General features: G+C 43.5%; 1 protein-coding gene across 1 annotated transcript; it reads right to left on the minus strand.

Moving 5' to 3' along the window:
- Positions 1–136: 136 nt before the first annotated feature.
- On the minus strand, positions 137–19,948 carry TTLL10 (tubulin tyrosine ligase like 10). The gene is made up of 11 exons (XM_075773626.1): positions 19,846–19,948; positions 15,997–16,162; positions 14,949–15,067; positions 13,553–13,673; positions 12,827–12,912; positions 12,437–12,608; positions 10,287–10,458; positions 8,363–8,503; positions 6,958–7,074; positions 1,819–1,912; positions 137–820 (listed from the first exon to the last, which is right to left on the minus strand). The coding sequence occupies exons 1-11, from the start codon at positions 19,946–19,948 to the stop codon at positions 477–479; spliced, it is 1,635 nt and encodes a 544-aa protein (XP_075629741.1). The 3' UTR covers positions 137–476.
- Positions 19,949–21,174: the final 1,226 nt, after the last annotated feature.

Below are 21,174 nucleotides of genomic sequence, written 5' to 3' on the forward strand. Positions count from 1 at the left end.
CTCAGTACCAGAAGATTAAATGTGCAAGGCATGGAGGATCTAATGAGTGAGGGAGCTGGACCTCTGCGAATGGTGGGACAAACTGGGGGATTTCTACTGTTAAGCCTTCGGTTTCATCTTTGCAGCTTCTCTCCCTGCCTTTTTGTGTAAGGACTTTGTATGTAAAAAGTTTGGCCTGTTTCTGGATTGCACCGGTCACATCAACATTGGTTTTAAAAGGGATGAGTTTTAATGTGGTAACAGTTGTCTCATTTTCTGTAGCTTTCCTGTAATTTCTGACTGGCTGGTTAAAGTATTGCTTTCTGCAGAAGAACTAAGAACTTACAGAAATAGTTACTGGTTTTCCAGTTGCAGTTGATACCTGTTTGTTTATATAAAGTGAAAATGAGCTGGACATGCACAGCACATACAAGTTTAGCTTTTATTTTCTTTTTACGTCTTCTGAACTTGTGAAAACCCGCTTGCTCCGTAACGGTTCAGAGGGTTTTTCCATGACGGTCGAAGAGCTGCACGTGCGGTATAGTTAGGACGGTTTGTTGACGGTTCTTTCTGGACAACAAGGCAACCTTTTTTCTAGAGCCACCGAGCTTCTTGGCAGAGTTCTCCCGCACTTTGGCAGGGCTTTGACCAAAGCGGCTGGTGCTGCCTGGTTGTGGCTGCAGAAATCGGCCTGTACACGGGGCAGCTCGGAGCTTCCAGGGTTGTTTCTGGCCAAGGTCTGCAGCATCCTCGTGATAGAGAAGCACAAAATGGCAGAGTGTCTTTAAAGGCAAAACACTCTGGCCTTTGAGGCGCTTGTTGAAAACCTCGAGAACCAAATCTGGAGAGGAAGATGCAGTTATGAGATGGTCTAGACACTCTGATGCTAAAGCACACGCAAAATGTCATGTGAACGCACAAAACAGCTGTGTGCACGGGAAGGATGAGGAGTGGGGAGAGGAAGAGGTTTCCAACCTGTGATCTGTGGCTTCTGTGGACTGTTGCTATTAAGACAATTTAAAAGAAAGAAAAAAAACAAACCTCACTTTTCTTGCATTCAGTTCAGCCAGCTTCAGCTCTGCTGGAAACATTTTAGGAAATCGGTAGGAAAAATGTTGTAAAACTGCTTACAATGCAATACAGGATATGAAAACACCCCAAAATAAACATACATACGCGCAGGAAGGTAATTGTATTTCTGAAAGTAAGCACAAGTAGGCTATTGGTAATAACCTTCATGCAGACATAGACTCTCCCTTTACTACTTCTCCTTACACCTACAGCGATAGCACAGAAAATCAGGAGTGAAAGAGATTTTGGTCCTCCATGCAGGAGCAGTTCTAGTTAATGTCTATCAGATTGCATAAGGATTTGTACAGTCTTTGTATAGCTCACGTAACAGTTGCCAGCTATAGTCGTGAAGTACAGTGGGGTACGCTGGCATTTTAAGCACTGCCATGGCTGTGTAAGGCACACTGTGCAAATCAAATTCCTGCACATTCAGAACGGGCATAAGAAAAACATGCAGGTGCAGTTTATAGAGTCACGGATTAAGATTTGGCCTTTTGTACATAAATATATAAGAAAACATTCTTTAAAAAAATTAACGACTTATTATTTTCTAATGGATGGATGGCTAAAAAGACCATAAATTTTCTAGGTCTGCATGGATTAGAATTTTCAGTGCCTTCTAAATTGCTTGCAAACTCTGCAGTGAGATGTCTTTATTCAGAGGCTGGTTTGGACCTACAGCTGATATAAACAGGAGTCTTTCCTCTGACAAGCAGTGGGGTGATATGACTTTGCTGCTGCTGGCCGCCCTGTGACTTGTTCACTTACCAAGACTCTCGTAGACTACAGTTGGGATGACGTCTTTCAGGACTTTGCAGTCGGTATGCAACGCTGGGTTTGCATTCATCTCCAGAAGCCAGACCTGGAAAAGGGGAATGCCAGTCAGGAAACTAGGCTGGGTCTCCCTGGAGCCAGAGCAGTGCCCTTTTACTGACTGAGTGAACACCTTGAGAGGTAGGAGTACTAATAAATCCCAACAAAATCCCATAACGCAGAACGCAAGCAGGACAGAATTTTCATAAGGATGGGATGAATTAAACAAAATCCCTTTTTGCATACATTTACATACTTGAGAACAACACTACGTGTTATTTTGTGTCTCCAGGTGATGCTCTTTAGATTAACTCTCGCTCTGTGTTTATTAACATACCAGTTTCCATGACAATTTCTAGTTGAGTTGTTTTGATACCATGAAATAAAGTTATAAGGAAACTAGGAATCATTTTGATTTGAGGTGGACACGGGATTAAAACTAAGCAAACAGGGCACTGAGTTTTCAGTGAGCCCTTGGCCTTGATTTCCTGGGTAAGCTTTAGTTTCAGGTAGAAGCCAGGTAAGATACTGATTTTACAGATCTATACCAGTGTCATCTCCATTTCCCTTTGAAATGCCAAGGTCTGAAGCTACAAGCCACAGAATGTGACGGTCCAGTGACAAAGCTGTGTGAAACCAAACAATTGACTTGCATATAATTCTGTTTACTATTTCTTTTCCCTATAGTGAGAGAAACTCATCTGTTCACTTCCTGCCTCAACCATATGGTGCTGCATCCTACACATGGAGGAGCTAGTCAGTGTTTTGTAAGGAAGGATATTTAATCATGTAACAGTCCCAGAATTTTACTCCCTTTTAATTTTTTTTTTTTTTTAATTTATTTATTTTTTTCCTGAAGCAGCAATGAGTTTACTTACAAGTACCTGTGAAATGAAGTCTAAGTGTTTGGTAGATTTTGGTGACATGATAGCCTTCACGTTGGCACTTTATTTTGCTGAGAACAAAATACAACAATAATTTTCACTTCTTTGAAATACTTTATTAAACAAATGAAAAGACTGGTAAGTGAGGGCAGTGAAATGTCTTTTTTTTTTTTTTCTTTTTTTTTTCCTAGAGGAGAACTGGAACAGCTGCTAAAAAACCCTGCTTTGCAGATGCCAACAGAGGGCACCTCAGTTACATACATCTTTCTTGGCAACCGCCTTCTGAGTGTTCATTTTCCTATTAAAAGTTCATAAGATTTTGTGCTGACAGACAAACTCAATGAACCTTCATAGTTTTCTTGATTAGGTTTTGCTTTCTTCTTCAAAACAAATAAAACTGACAAACAAGAAGAAGAAAGTTCTCTGTGACATCTATCATGCTGCTCATCATCTACGTTCCCCATTACTGTATTATCTGAATGTCTCATGGTTTTTAAATGCTCTTCAGCTCCAAGCAACCAGGGCAAGTTAATAAATGCCCTTTGTTCTATTTCAGGAGGAGCAGAGAGAATAAGGCCAAGATTCACCATATCTGTGTGAATATCTGTAATTTCATGGGAATTTCAGGTAGAATGAAATTACCGTGTTTCTCCCTGCATCTGGCACGCAGGTGCCTTGCTCAAAATTTCCTAGCAAGCATATGACAAAGAAAGGAAACCAAACCCCAGGATCTCTGTCCTTGACTGCCTAACCATGGACTGTCCTTTTTCTTTAGGCTTTTCAAGTGATGAGAACAATAATGAGAACACAGTGCCCCGTGGCGTTGGTCAGAAGTGTTGCTCTGGATGATTCTCAGGGATGAAGAGGTTACTGCTCCCTGCAGCCTACCAGTACACCTCCACGTTCTGTCCCATCTTAAACTTGCTCTGTCAAGACATCACAGGTAGGCTTAAAAACTTCAAATAGTAGGATTTTTCCTAGTTCTTGAAACAGCATGCTGACCACAAGCTGATGCTGCATTACACCAGGATCTCAGGTCTCGTTTCTTGTTCTTTGTATAGTGCTAGATGCAGTATTAGCATCTGCCGAATAGTTTTGATTTTCATCTAGTTTGATTACTATAATAGTCTCATTACTGTAGGACCATCCTTACAGCAGCAGTTCAATGGCTTTCCAAGGAGCATTGGATGATGAGACTAGGCTCTGTCAGGTGTTGACATGGTGGGTAACAGACAGCGTAAGACCTGTCTCAAGGGTCTGTTCCCTGCAGACATGGGCAGAGGTAAGATTTTTGGTGTGCAGGAAATGCATGATTTGATTGAGCCAGAGTTTTGGTCTGTCTGTGATCAAAAAAACATTTAATTTATTTAACTGTGTGGGTCTTTGCTGGAGCTCGCCAGGTGGAAGCTAAACACCCTGCTGGGGTCTCAGGGAGGGAGAGGACGTCAGTCCGTGCTCCCAGAGGCTCCAAGTGACTTGATAGCCAAGACTGAATGGGAACGTATATATCTCTTTATATCAGTACCGTTCCTAGAGAGGATGGCTGTAACATGCCTCAGAGCCCAAAGCCACCCACAGCAGGGCTGTCCTCTTCTGCATTCGCATAGCAGCAGCTGTCCAGGGAGCCTGACCTCTGCCTGGAGCTTTAAGCACCACTGAATCATGGAATCATAGACTCATTTAGGTTGGAAAAGGTCTTTGAGATCATTGAGTCCTACCGTAGAAATACCAGTAAGAACTAGGAGTAAAATAGCTTGTTCTGTACCTTATGTGGACATAGCTGAAGCCACGTGCAGAGTCACAAACCAAGGGCTGGAAGGGCTGCTCAGATGATGTTGACCCAGAAAGGGACAAGCTTAGCGATAGCGGAGACCACAGGCTAAGGCAGTGGAGTTCTGTTTTCCACAGTCTTAACAGGCTTTTATCAGATTTTTTTATCTTCGTGACCTGGAGTGGGCACAACCAAGTCTCCAGTATCCATGTAGTACCTCATACTCCCCGTGCGAATCAAAAGCTATGTCATTCAAATCAAAGGAACCGTCCCTCCTTTAACTAGTGATTCGAGCGTTATCTTCATTTATGTGCATCTATCACAAATTGGCAAATGGCTTATCTATGTTCAGTCTGTTCTCTACTGATAGATAGCCGAATCCCTTTATGGCTGATAAAAAATGTACACATCTGTCTTCCCAGCATACCTCTGGGGAGGAGCCCTTTTGCATGGCTGATGCAATGCTTTCTGAAAACAGGTTCCTTGAGCATATAAATGACACTGTCCTAAGCTGTGTAGTGACTTTGGCATTTACAATGCGGCACAAAGAAGCTCCAGAAAACAGTAGGAAAAAAGCCAAAACCAGCAAAACCACATCTGTCACTTTTGCTCCCTCTCCCCTTAAAGTACTTCATTCTTTGCTCGGCTTACAGACGAATGTGCAAAGCTCGACAGAGAGCCGTGGTTTCTGAGCAGGCCCTGCTTTCATAGTCCATGCTTCTAAGAACTCTGGGGCAGGAAAAACACCTTCCAAAGACTGAATTAGGATGCTGCAGGACCTTCAAGAATTATTAGGAATGATGCTGGGGGAATTTGTATCTCAGACAAATAAAGAAGAGGGAAAGGAATGCTAGCTATAAGACTGAACATATAAGGCCATGTTAAATCAGTATAAAGCAGATTCTACGTGTGCTGTGAAACAGGATGACGGGGAGAATAAGCTGTTGTGTATTGCAGGTGCAGAGGACGATGTCAGAGCAGGAATTGTAATGTCAGCCCACGGGAAACTGGGAGTTCGCTGCACCGACCAGTGGTAACTGCGGGTTGAAGCTGTCAGTGCTGCGTCCAGCTGTTGCACGCTGCCTCTGCAGGGAGCGTACGGGTGTCTCTTCATGCAGCGCTGCACCAGTGAAGAAGCAGCTCTGCTGCTCCCCACCAGGGGCAAGAAAACGTGCACAAACCCATGCTAAATAAATGCCTAAATTTCCACATTACTCTCTCTCAAAGGGAAGTTCCAGGTTCCGACTGACTCTGTCACCACTAAATGTCCAGAAATCCTCATCATTCTTATAGATAATACCTGTCAAGAAACAGATTTTGTTTATCTCTCTGTATGTAAAATACATGGGGATGTAATGGTCTTTGAACGCTGAAGTTTTCAACTAGCCAAGTCGGAATTGCCACAATAGAGTGATACTGGATCTTCTATTCTACTTAAAGTTTACACAGCCAGGGCTTTGCGTGCCAACGTTGCAAAAGACAATTCCCACTGCAATTTGAGAAGCACCAGTTTCTATGTCTTTGCCATTTACTCTCCCTTGCCATTGACTTCCCGTACAAAGGACTCTATTGTTCGGGTGCCTTGCCCACTGCTGCATACATTACTTCCATTCTTTATAGGGTTTGCTGTTCCCACTGCCCTTTGCTGGAATATGTTTGAGTTCCTTTCTGCTTTAGCAACAGCAGAATCTGCCAGATGGCTTTCTGTTATGTTTAGGCCAGGTGGTTTTGAAGGACTGTGCCGCATTGAAAGCACCTCAATCACTGTACTTAACATTTCCCTTTCCCTTTCTTCAGGCTTTGCTCGTCTGTGTTTCATTCACTCTTTACAAGTTCGAACTGTAATTCTAGCAGATTTTATAGACTCAGTGTGCCGACCTGTTGCTAAGTGGTGAACCTACAGTGAACATGGAGATGCTGATGCTGACGTCTGAATCGATAATGACTGATTCTTCAGCATGGTGAGGGGGAAGTTCTTCATTGCCTTTGATGGATACTCGGCTAGTGTAAATCAGTATACTTCATGTGATGTTAGAGGCATTACACGCTGATTTATGCTGGCTGACCATCTGGCATGTTGGGTTTCTGGAGAAAAAAAACCCTGAGTGGGCATTATAAATTCTCATACTCTTCAATACAAACTCTACTTCCCTGTGAAAATTCTGCACAGAACAGTTTCAGCTGCAGTAAGCACTTCCCATCCTGAGCTGTTAATGCCAGGGTTTCTCTGTGCAGTACATGTGCAGGCAATACAGGTGCCATGTCTCGATGCTGGACAATAGAACTGGAGAAAAAAAAAAGAATCCTGCGCTTCGTAGCTAACTGACTGAGTGTTCTGTTTGATTCCCAGCACCGGAGCCTGTGCCAACAGTGCCACACTGCTGGCATCAGACATCTGCCCAATATCATACTTAGTGTTTGACGATATTGCATTCGTACCTTAAAGTTTTCATCAATTAAAAAGTCACAGCCGATGAGATCAAAGTAGCCCAGTTTGCGATCCAGTTTGTGCTTGGCTGCCAGGAAGCACTGCAACATGATCTGCTGCATCCTTTTCTGAAACGGAAGACAGGGAACGGCGGTAACTGGTCATTGTGAAAGCCAAGGGCATAGGAGTCACTCTAAGTCACAGGTGCCCTCTTGGTTTAGGGACTTTTTTTCCTCCCCTGCTTCCAGCAGAGATCCTCTCTAGGCTTGGAAGGATGCTGCATTTTGCAGACAGTCTGTCTGTCTGCTTTGAGTTGACTGAAACCCCCTTCTTGAACTTAGTTCTCCAAACTGCTGCGGTGGTGCGTGAAGGAACCTTGGCCCTTACTCAGAATGAGCTGTCTGCGGAATCCGTAGCGGTGTTCTTTCATTTACTCCCATGGGTGTACCTAGATGTGAGCCGAACACAGCCATTGCTGACGGTGATGACTCACGACCGCCTCTCAGCTGTGCTGGACATAGTGTTTTAAAGAAGCCTGGTGAACTACAGCAACTTGCAGTAAGTGATGCTAAGTTTCACTCAATTTGGAGCTGAAATGCGCAGTGGGGAATTTCTGCATGAAGAGAGATACCATAAAGTTGGCTGAAAAGTTTCTGATCCCCTGAGAAACTTGGCAAATTCAATTAGATTTGCTTCTGAGCTGTTTTTCTAAACAAAAATGTATTTTAACAAAGTTTTTAGCTTTTTAATTTTCTTTGCATTTGGCTTTAAACTGAGAAAGCTGTGTCCTCTGCCCTTTTCATTTTCACTCCAGCAAGTGGAGAACTGCTGCAGTGTTAGACTCAGGCTGCTGAAATGAAGTCTCAGGGACTCAGATCATTTCTTCGCTTTGTTTCTTCTGTGAGACAGGAAGATGGTAAAAAAATCAAGCCAGTTGAGTCATCTTATCTCTCCTCTGTGATAAGATCTCAGGCCCTGATAGGATTTTCGTGTGGCAAAATCAGATGGAAAGTGAAGGGTGAGACCAAGTCAGACAGGAAAGAGACCACTGGAAGTGTAGTCTCTTTTCAGGCTAAGACCTGTCAGGCTGGGGAGCTCTCTAATATGTACTTTATTTTTTAATGCAGGACCACAGCATTGGGCGAGGAACGTGACAACCATAATTGCATTTTTATAGCTAGCATTTGCATTCACACTCTCTTTCTCAGCAGTGTACCCATTTTATTACAATTAAACTCTTTGAGTCTTCACTTCTGTGTTTAGCATCTGCAGATAAATGGTTACCATGGGACCATCAATACCTTCTCGCTCAGTGCATGTATTTCCTTGGGGGTTCCAGTGAACTGACGGGTTTTCTCCCTGTTTCTGTCACCCTAATTAGCCAGACTAGCACACCATACACTTGCTTACACTTACAGTAAACACAGTGAAAACCCAGTCCTGGGGGAGGCCACTGTTTTTTCTGAACTTCTCATTAACGTAGCTGTTGAAGTGCTCCATCCGCCAAACTGTCTCATCTTTCAGCTGGCTGTACAGGGAGTTCTTCTTCTGCATGTGCTGAGAGGTGGGGAAACAGGGCGAAGGGAGGATTAGACTTCTGGCACTGGAGAGTAACTGGGAACCGTCTTGCATGGCAGACGCCCCGCTACCCTGATTTGTTCCAGGCATCTGGACTTGGGAAGAACCCCGGGATGAATTTATAGAGGTGGAAGGACTAGAGCCCCTCGCTAGCAGAGCTAAACCTGAGTAAATGTGCTGATTGCCATTGTACAACACTGCCACAGGCAGAAATGTGCCTGACCCACGGGGACGCTGCAGAGGCAGCTACCCGAGGTTTCTGTCAAAGCAGTGTTTGCTGTGTGTCTACGTACGCATGATATGTCTGGACCAGTGGCTGGCAGATAGGGAGAGGTGCTTTCAAGTCGTAGGCATGATATTCTTTGGACTAAATCTGGTTCCAGTGTCCATCTGCCTAGTACTCTCCTAGACGAGAGGACATCTGGGAGAGATGTATGAATGTACGCCCAGAGGAAACCAAGGGGAGGGCTTCTCTCTTCCACCGTCTCGTTAATCCCTATGTCAGCTGGAGTTTATCAATAATGGGGTATTTACACTGTTCAGTCAAAGGCAAGTCCCCTGTCCCTGTGAAACAGCCGGGCTCAGCTGCAGCCCCATCTGTGGGATGGAGCTTCTGGTTAGTGATGACGGCTCTGCTGGCTCTTCTCCTTTGGAAATACAGTAGGAAAATGGCTGATTCCAGGTGGGATAAATGGGTAGGACGGGAATGCGAGCAGAATGAACTGTAATTTGAGGAAGTCTGGCCTATTACAGCCGCTCCTGTAAATTTTGTTTCCCTCCTCCCAGCAGGAACCCAGATAATTTATGTTTTGCTGATAAACACCTGTCCTTTGTTTAATATCACTTGTGCCATGGGATCCTACCTGAGCACCTGGATTCCCATGTGGATAGCTCTCTAGCTGAGCAAACAAACTATTCCAGGAAAACAAGCGGCAATACTGATAATAACATATATTGCAGGAAGCATCTATAATCTGCTGTCCTGAACTGCACTTCCGCAGGAACTGTAAAACTCCAACTGAAGTGGGCTTGTCTGATACCTCTCTAATGGGTGTTTTGCTAGTTCTCAGAACGCAGCGTGACGCTGGGAGGAGGGAAGGGCTTTAAAAGCAAACTGTTTTCTTCCTTCTGATTCTTTTAATTCTCTTTCATCATGGCCAGTTCTAACTGCTGAAGGGCCTCATTTGAAACAAAACCAAAGGTAGATCCGAGCAAGGCAGGCTTCTGTTTTGTATGACAAGAGATGTATGGGGGTACAAGCCAGAACAGTCTTGTTCTGTTATAGCTGTTATTTGAGAAGCAAGACAAGCAAAGATGGAGATTTAAGAATGATGGCTCTTGAAGAACACATCTGCATCTTACATCACTATGATTACTGCGTTTAAGCACAACAGGATCAGCAAAATCCTTTGCTGAGATTAGCGCTCCTCTGTGCTAGGTAGCCGCAATCAAAGGCTTCTTGGCCTAAGAAGCTTATAGTCTGCAGATACATGAGAAAATAATGGCAGGAAAAAGAGGTCCAGGGAAATAGATTGTCAGGTTAAGCCAGGAACTGGTCCGTGGCAGAGAACGGAACCATATCTGGTATTGCTTCTGTTCAGCCTTGGTGCCATGCCTGACCATAAGCCCACATCCATTTCCTGAAGTGCGTGGATTTTGCATGCACGAGGCTTTTTATTTTAGCCTTTCAAAAGTCTTTTTTGCTTCTCATCTCTCTCAACCACACCCTCCCTCTCTTCTGAGCCAAGTGCACTTAGTTTACCTGATTGGTGAGATGAATGGTCAGATCATCAGAAGCGGCATCATAATTGCCACAGGTCAACCGGACATAACCCTGGGCAAAAAATAACACGTATGGTGCTGTGCAGGCAATGAGGAGGTAAGACCGGACATCAAACTTCTTCCCTTCCAGGAGCAGAGGCTGGTGAATGTACCTGTCAGAGCAGCATTTCAACACGCGTCACCAAAAGTAGCCACGGTACGTGGTGATTCAAAGCTCGCGCAAACCCCACAGCCCCTTCGTTTCACACCACGGAGCGGATCCGTTGGTGCCTCTTGCAGCGCTGGTTTTAAGGTGAATGGCAGCAGAGGGCGCTTGTAGGAGAAGTTGGAAATGCCAAGAACAGCTCCTTTCGAGAGGAATAGTCTCGGGAGCAGAAGGTAATTAAAGATTTACTAACATTTACCGGAGAATATACAAAGTTTATGTCTGAACACAAAGAGCCCTTCATGCAGCACCATTGCTTTTATTGCCAGAGTGATGTAATCTGGGAATTGTTTCCCTTTGATGATAAAGGTTGCTGGATGTCTACGTAAATAACAAGGATATACTGTTAAAACAATCAATGCTAACAGCAGTTTTCAAAGAAATGTGGAGCCTCACTCTTCAGAGCATAAGCCATTCCTCACTAATAGAAATCGAGATGAGATCTAAGATAGAGTCCACCCGCTTCTACCCCGGCACTGCTGCTCATCCATGTCAAAGACCACATGTTGGTCTAACTAAGGCCCTTGGTCTAATTTTGTCAGGCAGTCGTTGTTTCGCTCTGTGTACTGGCTGCTGCATGAACATGGTCCAGCCTATTGCAAAAGCCTGTAAGATCATCATTCCAGTTTACCATTTTACAAATCGCTCTTACCCTTTTCAATGAGGCCAACCATCCCTTTGTTCTGAAAATAAATGTTTGGATGAATGTAAGCAGAAAATAAATGTTTGGATGATCATAAACGTAATTGCTTGCTTTGGCTAGGGCAGCTCTTGCCAAGGTTGCCGTGCACTGTGCTCTCTTGCGAGATAAAGATGCCGAGCCACGGTAGCAGAATGTCAGGGAAGTGGCACAGGGACAGTGTGAGGAATTGGTATCGCCACTTTGCCAGGACGTGCGATGATCACTACATAGCAAAATGTGCTTTTTCCATGCCAATGCTACAGCGTTGTCACGAGAGCAGCACATTGGCATTCCTGGCACATCATGAAAATGCCAGGCAATGTCATGCGTGTATGGGCACCATGAAGTTTAGGGTGCTCTGTACGCCGAGCTGTGCACACCAAAGCATCAAAGGCAGCTGGGAACTGCAGCTCCCAGGATAAATAATGAAAACATCTTTTTTGTATTTCTCTTGGAAAGTTTTATTCACTCATCTCAAAGCACTGAAGTGATTTAATGATAACGCATTCCTCGATTGAGGGACACTGAGGCAAAGGGAAGTTGAGTGAGTTGTGTAACAGTAAGCAAGTAACGTTCAGTAACTGAAGCTATTCTCATGGCTTCTTCTGCCTTATTTTTCCCCTTCCTTTTTCTGCAGTTCTGCGACTCTACAAAACCTTTTAGCAACGGCTGAGAGGGTGTATGTTGTACAAAGAAGAAACTGCATGGGTCTTTTATTCATGCAAGGAATAAAAAATAAAACAACCCTAGCCAAAAATTTTAGTGACTACTAGCCACTGCCTGTTGATTGAGGTCTAGACTTTTGCAGCATTGAGGCAGAGTTAAGAAGATATTTGGGAGGCTTTATTAGATTACATGGAACAGATGTTGCAGGTGTAAACTTTGTAAAATGCTACCTTTGTGTGAGAAGCTGGGATAATATCTAGTTTAAATTGCTTTGCTTTATGTATAGCAGTCATGTACAGAACTGTAGCATCTGGCCTTTTGAAGTCATTCTTAAATTTCCAGACAAAGGTAAACTCAAATCTTTCTGATGACAAAGATCTACCTTGAAATGACTGAAGTGTGAATACAAGGCAGGCTAACCAGAGAAAGAGCCTCTCTCCCACAAAATGAAAGCTCATAGGCTGATGAGATGTAGTGTAACCACATTAAATACCTATGGAACTATTCAGCTCTCCGAGGCCAGTGTGCTTAATCAAGCACAGTACTCACACATCAAGTCCCAGGCTTCGATCTCTACCTTTGCACTATTCTTGCCTGGGGAGCCTTGTATGGCACCCTCTTATTGAGTAGGTGTTCCTCAGAGCTCTGGAGCTTGGCTTGAAGGGTGTTGACAGCAGCGGGATTTTTAAGCAGGAAAATTCCTCGACCTTGGTTAGAGCAACTTGGTTTGCAGATCCAAATCTGTTCTTCTGCAGAGAGAATGAGTCTATTATAGTATTGTGTGTGGTCTGAAACACTGATGTGCCAATTAGTAGGCTCTAAAAACTGCTCACTTGAACATGTGTGTATCTATATACATACACATGCATATAGATATCAATTGTTATTACTGTGTATACTTTTATGAAGATTTTAGAGGATCACATAGCTACTTAAATTGGTTGCCACCATGATTAAGGGAATTCACCTTTGCAAAGCTCAAAAAAGGCATTTCTCTCATCTTTTAAGTCCAGGCGAAAAGATTCTGGGAAGAATTCTGCCATCTTCAGTAACCTATGGGAGAATCAAATAGAAGTTGAAAACCCTGACACATTCATTCCTCTGTTACTTTCAGAAAGGATGGTTGCAAGTAGAAACTTAAGACATGGCGCTTTTTTCCTGCTTGTAGACAGTTGTGTGTTTGTTGTATGTTTTTTCCTGAGCTACCTCATTCCGTAAGCTTTCAAGAATATATGTTAGCCTTAAGATGTTCTTCATATGCTCAGATTTTTTGAAAACTAGCTGGGATGGCTGCAGGTAACCATGGTACAGGATTGCCATTTGTTTTTTTGGTAGGTCAAAAATATAGGAGCAGAAATGGCAATAAGCTTCTCTTATATTTACAGTGTCTATGGCACAAGAAGTTGTGGCCTTGCAGTAGGACGATGCACCCAAAACAGGGGAATTACTATGACTCTTGTCTTTGGGGGACCTGGCACTCCTACAACTCCAGACACAGAGAAAGAAGAAATTCTGTCTCTGATGTATGTACTTCCGGAAAAAAGTGATTTTTCTAGAAGATAAGAAAGAAATAAACCACCATACAATTTATATCCTGTACTGTTAGGCATCCAGAGGAAACTGGTCCTTTGTTTATGTGTTCTCACTTTCTGTTGGCATTCTGGTCAAGGTTCAAAGAGGTGGGAGTTCTTACTTGGAATTAGAGCTCCTGCTGATCTTTTTCATCACCCGCTCTTGCTCTCTCAGGCAGCATAAAAGCCCTATCTTACTGGTGAGGACTCTGTTGTTGGGAATCTGGTAGAGAAGCTGTTCGCCTGTATAAGGAGAAAAAAAATAAAACAAAACCTTGCCCTCATTGTCCTATACATCAGAATCTGGAGGATAAAGCTGACTTTGTCACTGTTGACTTTCACCATTTTGCTTTAAGGCAAAAGGTAGTGACCACTCACAGAGCAGTACAATCACTTGTTGTAAATGTGTTTCTGTCCGACCTCGTAGTGGAACAGATCGACCTGATGGGGCTTCATGAAATAGTGCATCCCTTGCACACTCCAAAGGTGCCACTGCCATCACACCGTTCCAGCTGCAGAACTGCATTGGAACATAGCCTGTCTGCACCGCCGTGTATTAAATAACTTCAGTAACGGAGCAGCCTGACAAATAGCCACCACATTGCCATCAGAGCTGGCAGGAGGGGGAGGGCGGCTGCTGTACGTGGACTGGTTGGGTAGTGATAACACGCTCCATCTGCCACAGGAAAGCCCGCAGCTCTGTGCCACGACGCTCAGGCTTGCCAGGGCACAGGTCTTGACCAGCTCCCAGAAGTAACAGCATCGGCCCATGGGTTGTGCTTAGGGAGTTTTGTGTTTGTTATGCTCTAAAGGTGCCAGGCAGAGGCATTGCTGTGGGAGTCCTGGATTTTAAGCTTTCCTGGTGGGAAAGCTGTGAAGTCAGGATGCACCGATGAGACAAAGGGTAGAGTGCGGTTCAAAAAGTTGCTTGCTAATACAGTGGAGTAGTTTGGCTTTTAGTGATTCTGTTCTCCCTAGATAGAGATAGCTGGGCCTTGCGATGTTTGGGTGACCCATCCTGAGCTCACTTTACTTCTCCCTTCAAGTGCACCCTTCCTTCCTTTTCTCCTCTCCCCACCTCCACTGTGGGGAGCGTCTCTAAACGCGAGGCACCTCCGTATGCAAGGTCCAGACTAGTGCTCGAGAGGTGCCAGAGTAGGCTGCATGCTATTCCTGTGCCACAGTGCTGTACTGGTCCTGCTGCAGCCTGTGCGCTAAGCCGAAGGGGGTGGACTGCCATTCAAAAGTGATTATGATGCTTTGTCTTTAATTCTCTGCACTGCTTGGTGCACTATACCTACTTCATCTTTTCTCCCAAAGCTGTTCTTTTGTCTAAAATCTTTTCTTTAATCACCATGGCTATCCAGCTCTGATGTCTCCTCTGAGGTCTGCCAAGAAGTTGAGGTTACCTGTTTCTTCTACCCCCAAATGACCTCCTCTGCCCTGGGAGTCACAAGTCCAGGATTCTCAAGTTTTTCCCACCACCCTCTTCCACTCAAGGTCCACAGGCACCTCTACCTTCTTTGAAATGGTAATAGGTCTCTTGGCACTTGATTTCACACCATTTCAGTGCATAATCCTCTCTTCTGTTGTCATAGATACGCTGCCAGCCTCTGTTCTGGCAGTAGATGCTCACACTGCATATGGAAAACAAAAAAAGCAAAGTAGCCTCTCTTCTATTAACAAATACTTAGTTAGCTCATATCCCTTGAACTCCTAATAATTTTCTCTGGGAGCCTGACCTAACATGCCCAGAAGCCCCTGGCTGGGGGATAAGGTGGGAAGCGTTAATTAGAATGGCTGCTGGTGGACCTGCTGGTCTGAACTTGAGTGGGTGTGAGAGGGAGTAACTGAGGATGCTAAGAACATTGTGATTCAGCAGCTCTAATGAGAACCTGTACCATTTCAGGAGGGTTTTTCTAATTAGGATGCAGCTGGTACCCATGGAATAGAAATGTTCAGAGTCCAGTCTTAATAAGGAGCCTCTCTACTGAAGGAGTTTAAGGAGAGATGACAAGTAGCAATAGAAAAAGCTGTTTATAGGCAAAACTATGGAAACATTAAGGAAAGCGCAGTTTGCAGCAGAAATTCTGTGGTGCTTGCTGGTGACAACATCTAGAGAAGAACACCTATATGCTGGAAAGAACTCAGAAAGGAATGAATGGAACTTCTGATCTGAAAATTTCTCTTGGGCAGAAATGTCTTCTGATTTTTCATTTGTTTTTACATTTAGCACAACAGAATGTTGATCAACAACAGTGGTTCCTAGCTCTAGGGCTGATGCTAGCAGATTTGCTGCGTGGTGTAGCTAAGTGGTTTCTGAACAGCCCCAACAGAGAAACTTCCATTAAACAAACAGAAGTATTTTGTTTCTTTGCAAAGACATAGTAGTTAGCTACTTTACCAAAGGCGGTCGTCCAGTGGGTACTTTCCATTTGAATTATTTTTAAAAAGTTCCCCAGGTGTACCACTCCAAAAAGATAGCAAATCGAAGGAAAATTACTTGAGGCCAATGGATAATGGATAACATTGCATGTTTTCTTATATGGTCATATGACCTACTTACAGCCCAGCTCCATTAGATCCACTGATATAAAAATATGGTCCTGCTCCCATTGGTACTTTTGGTATCTCTTCTTCTGGCTGTTTTTCTTGAGGACATGCCTTACTGTGTGTTCTCTTCTCATTAGACTTGGCTTTGTCAAGCTCCACTGCAGAGTTGGTAGAAGTAGCTGCAAAATTGGAAATTGAGAAACTTCAGATGATCTGGGATCTTGTCTATAAAATCCACATCTAGAAAGACAACCGTTACAGAAGAAATTACTGTAAGGTAAGGGACCGCTTCAAGTGATTTTACAGCCATCACTAGGGGCATTGTCTTAAAACAATTCAGAAATTATTGCTAATGTAACCTGGTGGCAGGTACCACGGTATATTAAGTGGAAAAACAGAAGAAATATAATAAAATACGTAGTAGAAGGGAGCATTCAGGGTCTTGCCTGATACAACTAGACTGTCATACACTGTGGTACTGTTGGAAAAAAATATGGTATGTGAGCAATTTCTGTCTGATCAATCTTCACGTTGTTCAAATGTTCTCTAAACAGATCAATGGCATTTTAGTACGTAAATGGGAGGGACATTATCAGTTGAATGACAGTTGGATATGAATGAAAGAATGGCTGGTAATGGGAAATTTTCTTTTGAATATGGTTGCTGGTAAAGGACTTCAAAAGGGCACACCGTACAGTTTCAGAAGTGGTATCTGTTGTAATGATGTCATCAGCCTCAAAACCATTGCTGGATTTATCATCCATTATCTTGGTCATAGCAAGAAAGTTCTGTTCATTGTCTGATTTCTCGGCTGGTAACTCAAAGGAATTGTGAGTCTGGCACTTGCTTCCAGGACAGCTCATGACTACTTGTCTAACAAGCATTTGAGATATTGATCCCCAAATCACTGGCTCCAAACCTATGGAAAACATACAAAGGATTAATACTTCCAGGGGCTGAGAAACTATGCCTCTGGTTTCTTTTCAACTTGGCTATGCACAAAACGTTCGGGAACAGCAAAGTCTGTGAATAGAAGAAGTCCACTCTGTCCTAGTTCCGTTCCCACTGGGATGAAGTGGTAGCAGGGAAGGAGGGAGCAGGAAGAAAGCAGATGACTAGACTGGAGTTATCTACTCTTTGGTCTGGTCTTTTATCATTATTTATTATGGTACATCCTGTGATCACATGAATGAAAACTGTCTCAATGACAAAATTCCTTTGACTTAAGTGGAGCAAAGGTTTTGGACATTGTTATCTCTCATATTTTACAAGCACTTGTTTTATGTTTTCGTTGCACTCCACCTATGAGCACAGGTGCAGTCCACAGTGAACTCTGTGCCCACAGTTATTCAATTTCCCAGCAGGCTCCCACATCTGGTTCAGTTTGCTTTGGAATAAAGGAAGTAGATTGCAAAGTCTTTGAGGTGGGACTGACTATAAATTTCTGCTTCATGTAATACTTGGCACCACAGGGTTCTAACAGTAAAAGCCTCAGCCTTGTTACAAACTGCAGCATTATCAGTGCTGATCCCTGGACTCCTGCCTTGAATTTCCTCTTAAATTAAACCCAAAACAAACCAAAAGAACATACTAAACAACCAGTTCGAACAAGCCGGGGCACAACATCCACGATGGAAAACTCTGCCTCGGCAATGTCTTGTAACCGACTGAAATGTGTTTTTTCCACGGTGAATTTTAAGCTGCCTGTTACTGGTTCTGCGGAGCTGAGACTAACGCGTGCTCGTGGCAGGACGGTGGGACAGTTGCAATGGGGAGGACTCTCCACCAGAGAGCGGTGCCTGGCTCTTTGGTCACTGTCTCATTTTGCCATCACAGCACCAGACCAGGCGAAAACATAAGATATTCTGTCTTCCTCTGGAACAGACTGTCATTAGCGACTCAGTCAAATTTTTGGAACAAACTGTTTGGAAGTAGCTCAAAGACAGGGTTAGTGCATTATGCAGGAGCGTCAGACAAATTAAAAGACATGCAGACAAGTAGTACAGCTCAACTGTTTCCTAGCCCCAGTGCATTTTACGAAAAGGTTGTACCACAAAGCAGTACCACCCCTCCAGCTACTGGTATCTTCCGCGAGGGAGGCTGATCTCTCTCCTCTGCCTTAGCACTGTGTGTTATAGTGCTGATCTTGTTACTCTTTGATATGGGAATGTAAACGTTTATTTATCTATTTTTAACATTTATTTGCTCATTCATACCTCCTACGAGAGCTTTTGGCTCTTTTTTATCGTCTCCCTCCTTGGCTGGATTGCTAAGAAATTATTCAGTTTTAAACAGTCCCATTTATCCTGAGACATGGACACATGAACTTTCCTGCAGTGGGTGCAGTGCTGGTAAGGTATTCTTCCATTAGTCTGAACACGTACTTGTCTCTCCCTCTCTAATCCTTACACAGAGACCCAGGGCGTGGGAGCCTTTTATCTTCTTTCCTGTCTAATTATGGAATCTCCCAGTATTAAAGGCGAACCTTCATTTCATCAAATCTTTTGACATGTATTATTTAAGCATGAATCCCCTTAGTCTTCATTTGTTTGTGTGTTTTGCATCCTTAGACGGCTCGTTACTAAAGAGGTAAGGAGAGACGGGGATGCGGGGGTTATTCCCGTCGCCTGATTGCATACGTTTCAGGCAAGGGCCTTTCCACTTCTTTATCAGAGGTGGGATTAGATGCTTGTTGCGACTTGAGCTCTTGGGAAAGAACAGGCAGAGTGGCTTGGCTTGCACACCTAATCGGCAGAGAGAAGCGGGTATTTCAGAGGCTGAGTTCGTGCATCTGAACTCAGTTCTACGTTGTCCTGTGAAAGAGCCTCTCTCTGCCCAAGAGGTACTGGTGGTGGGGACGGGGGAGAGCCCCTGGGGAAGCGCTCCCGTAATGCGTCACGTAAACTGGCAGCATGGCATTAAGCAGCGTGATTCCCTTCAAGAGAACCCCCACGGAGATTAGCTTCGTGGCGAGTGCGGCCAATAATTTACATTGCTTGAGACAATTTTGAATTCGGCTCATTAATTTCTTTGGGAATTGTGTGTTGGTGGTGTCTGTATTGGCAGCTTCTATCTAATCTCAGCTCTGCTTTCAGTGCACACAGGGATAAACCCACTGGCAGGGAAATGCAGTCTGCTTTGTGTCATTTGCTACCAAAAGGGGAAAAAAAAAAAAAAAGCAAAGTTTAGAACACAGAATTTCCTTTTTCCCTTTTCCATGTAAAGGAAGGTTTAACAGAATAGTAGCTGACTGATTTCTCTAGAATGCAGAGTTTAAATCTAGCTGAAATTTTCATTTAAGAAAGCTAAATGATCTAATCATTTTTCTAAAGACAAGCATTGCCCTAAAGGTTACCTCTGTATAAAAAAGGTTTTCGTTTGAAACAAATGAATATATTTTTTACTGCCAATGCACGGAGCTGAGTTCAACAATGAATACGTCAGAAGAATAATACAAGTAGGTTTTGTCATTGAAAGATTTGTGGCATTTCAGCCAAATTCTCTCTCCTTAAAAAAGTAATGGTTTATTTTCAAAGGAACTGCTTGCTAATGGATAGCTTGTATTTTTCTTCATGTTTTCAACAAAACACTTAAAATGTTAGTATAAAATATTTTCACTAGATGCTTGTCAGCCAATATCAATAATTTCTCTCAAGTTATTTTAGAAGCAAAGGGATGGGCTTGTATTTTCACAGGTTTAAATGAAAATGGTATAATTATGTGCAATATGTCTGTAATTCATGCCGTACGTTAGTGGCCAGCACTTTGGGTCATATAAGAAGATATAACTCCCTTGACACTGGCATCAACTGAGAACCTGGTCATAGGACTCGGCACAATTAATAGCTAAAAACAAGGATACAAGATTCACCTCTGTCAGCTGATAAGGATCCAGCCTGTTGTTGGTTACTTCCTTGCATCATGGATTTGGTCTTCTTTTTCCTCTTGGTTGGCACAAAGGCCATCTCACCCTAGCCTGCAAAAGGAAAGATCATCATCAGCCAGTTTGCCAGAGTCATGAGTGATCAGGGAAAGTTTGTAAGATGTATTTTATCTCTTTGTCATCGTTTTCTCTGTTGATTGTAGATGCCATCTTCTGTGTTTTTTTTCATTTCTTCAGAATCGCTATTTTGCCATAGTTGTTTAGCTGGGAATACATAGGCTCCACTTTCCACCTGCAGCTTCTTATGGGTGGTCTCCAGCGATGAGCTTGTTGGTGGCTGTGCTGGGGATCTGAGTGCTTTTGTATCTAATCTTTGTGCTCTTTCTACTGCCTTCCCATTGATAGCACTCGATGTAGGTCTTGGGTTGCCTTGTAAATTTGCTGTACGTAACTGGGTGCTTTCCCTAAGTCTGCTGCTCATGGTGGAGCAGAGTCCAAGAGCTGTTTTCAGATCTATCTGGGATTCTTTGTCTACGGCATCTTCAGGGTCAGCTTTGCGATAAAAGACAGGCTTCTTTTCAGGAAGCTTGAAAGCTGAGACCCATTTTTTTGTCTTTGCGATGGATATGAAAACCACAAACGAGATATTCTATCTGGAGAGAGAAACCGTAATCCCAGATAATTGTTGGACATGGGGCAGGCAGAATAATTTTAGCAAGTCTCATGCTTGGAATAGTCAGTTGTAAAACAGAACTTGTTCTGAGTCAAGGCTGCAACTATTTTGTAGGAAGGATGCTTACCTTAGCATATGGTAACTGAAACACCAGCTAGAATTAGAGAAGGAAGTACATATTTGCTACTTTGACTTACAAACAAAAGTAACAAATAGTCTAAGAACACCAAAGAAATGGAGCGTACATACTGTGTGGTGTAAAGTCCGTAAGAAGGACAAATGCAAAAGTGCTATTTTTGTAAGTATTCTTATGTAGGAAGATGCAGGGCAGTAAGCTGAATTATAATACTGAGCTACTGAGTTTACAATCAGATCTACTTAAGGAGTATTTCCTGTTAAAGACTGGCCTCCCCCAAAGTGATTTGTTGGCGTGGGCAGGCACGGACGCTGGACAAGCACGCCCGTGTCGCTGATCCGCTGCGCCGGTGGCCACGCTGCAAAGCCGTACAGCGCCAGCTCCCTGGGCTGCACGTTTGAGTAGTAATTGCAGAATTGAACCTGCGTGGTTCTGGAATTCTCATTCTACAGTGCAGTTAAAGATGGACTGCTCAACTCTATTTGTTCAAACAAAGTTT

Source organism: Balearica regulorum, chromosome 21, assembly GCF_011004875.1.
Source record: "Balearica regulorum gibbericeps isolate bBalReg1 chromosome 21, bBalReg1.pri, whole genome shotgun sequence".
NCBI classification, from domain to species: domain Eukaryota; kingdom Metazoa; phylum Chordata; class Aves; order Gruiformes; family Gruidae; genus Balearica; species Balearica regulorum.

Bases quoted from the DNA above. Each gene is read 5' to 3' on its own strand.
- TTLL10 (XM_075773626.1), bottom strand. From the start codon at position 19,948: ATGGCCTTTGTGCCAACCAAGAGGAAAAAGAAGACCAAATCCATGATG. The intron at 7,075-8,362 runs GTAAGTGTAAGC...CTTCCGTTTCAG, and splicing joins GGGTTTTCACTGTGTTTACT to AAAAGGATGCAGCAGATCAT. The intron at 821-1,818 runs GTAAGTGAACAA...CTTCCTCTCCAG, and splicing joins TGTAGTCTACGAGAGTCTTG to ATTTGGTTCTCGAGGTTTTC.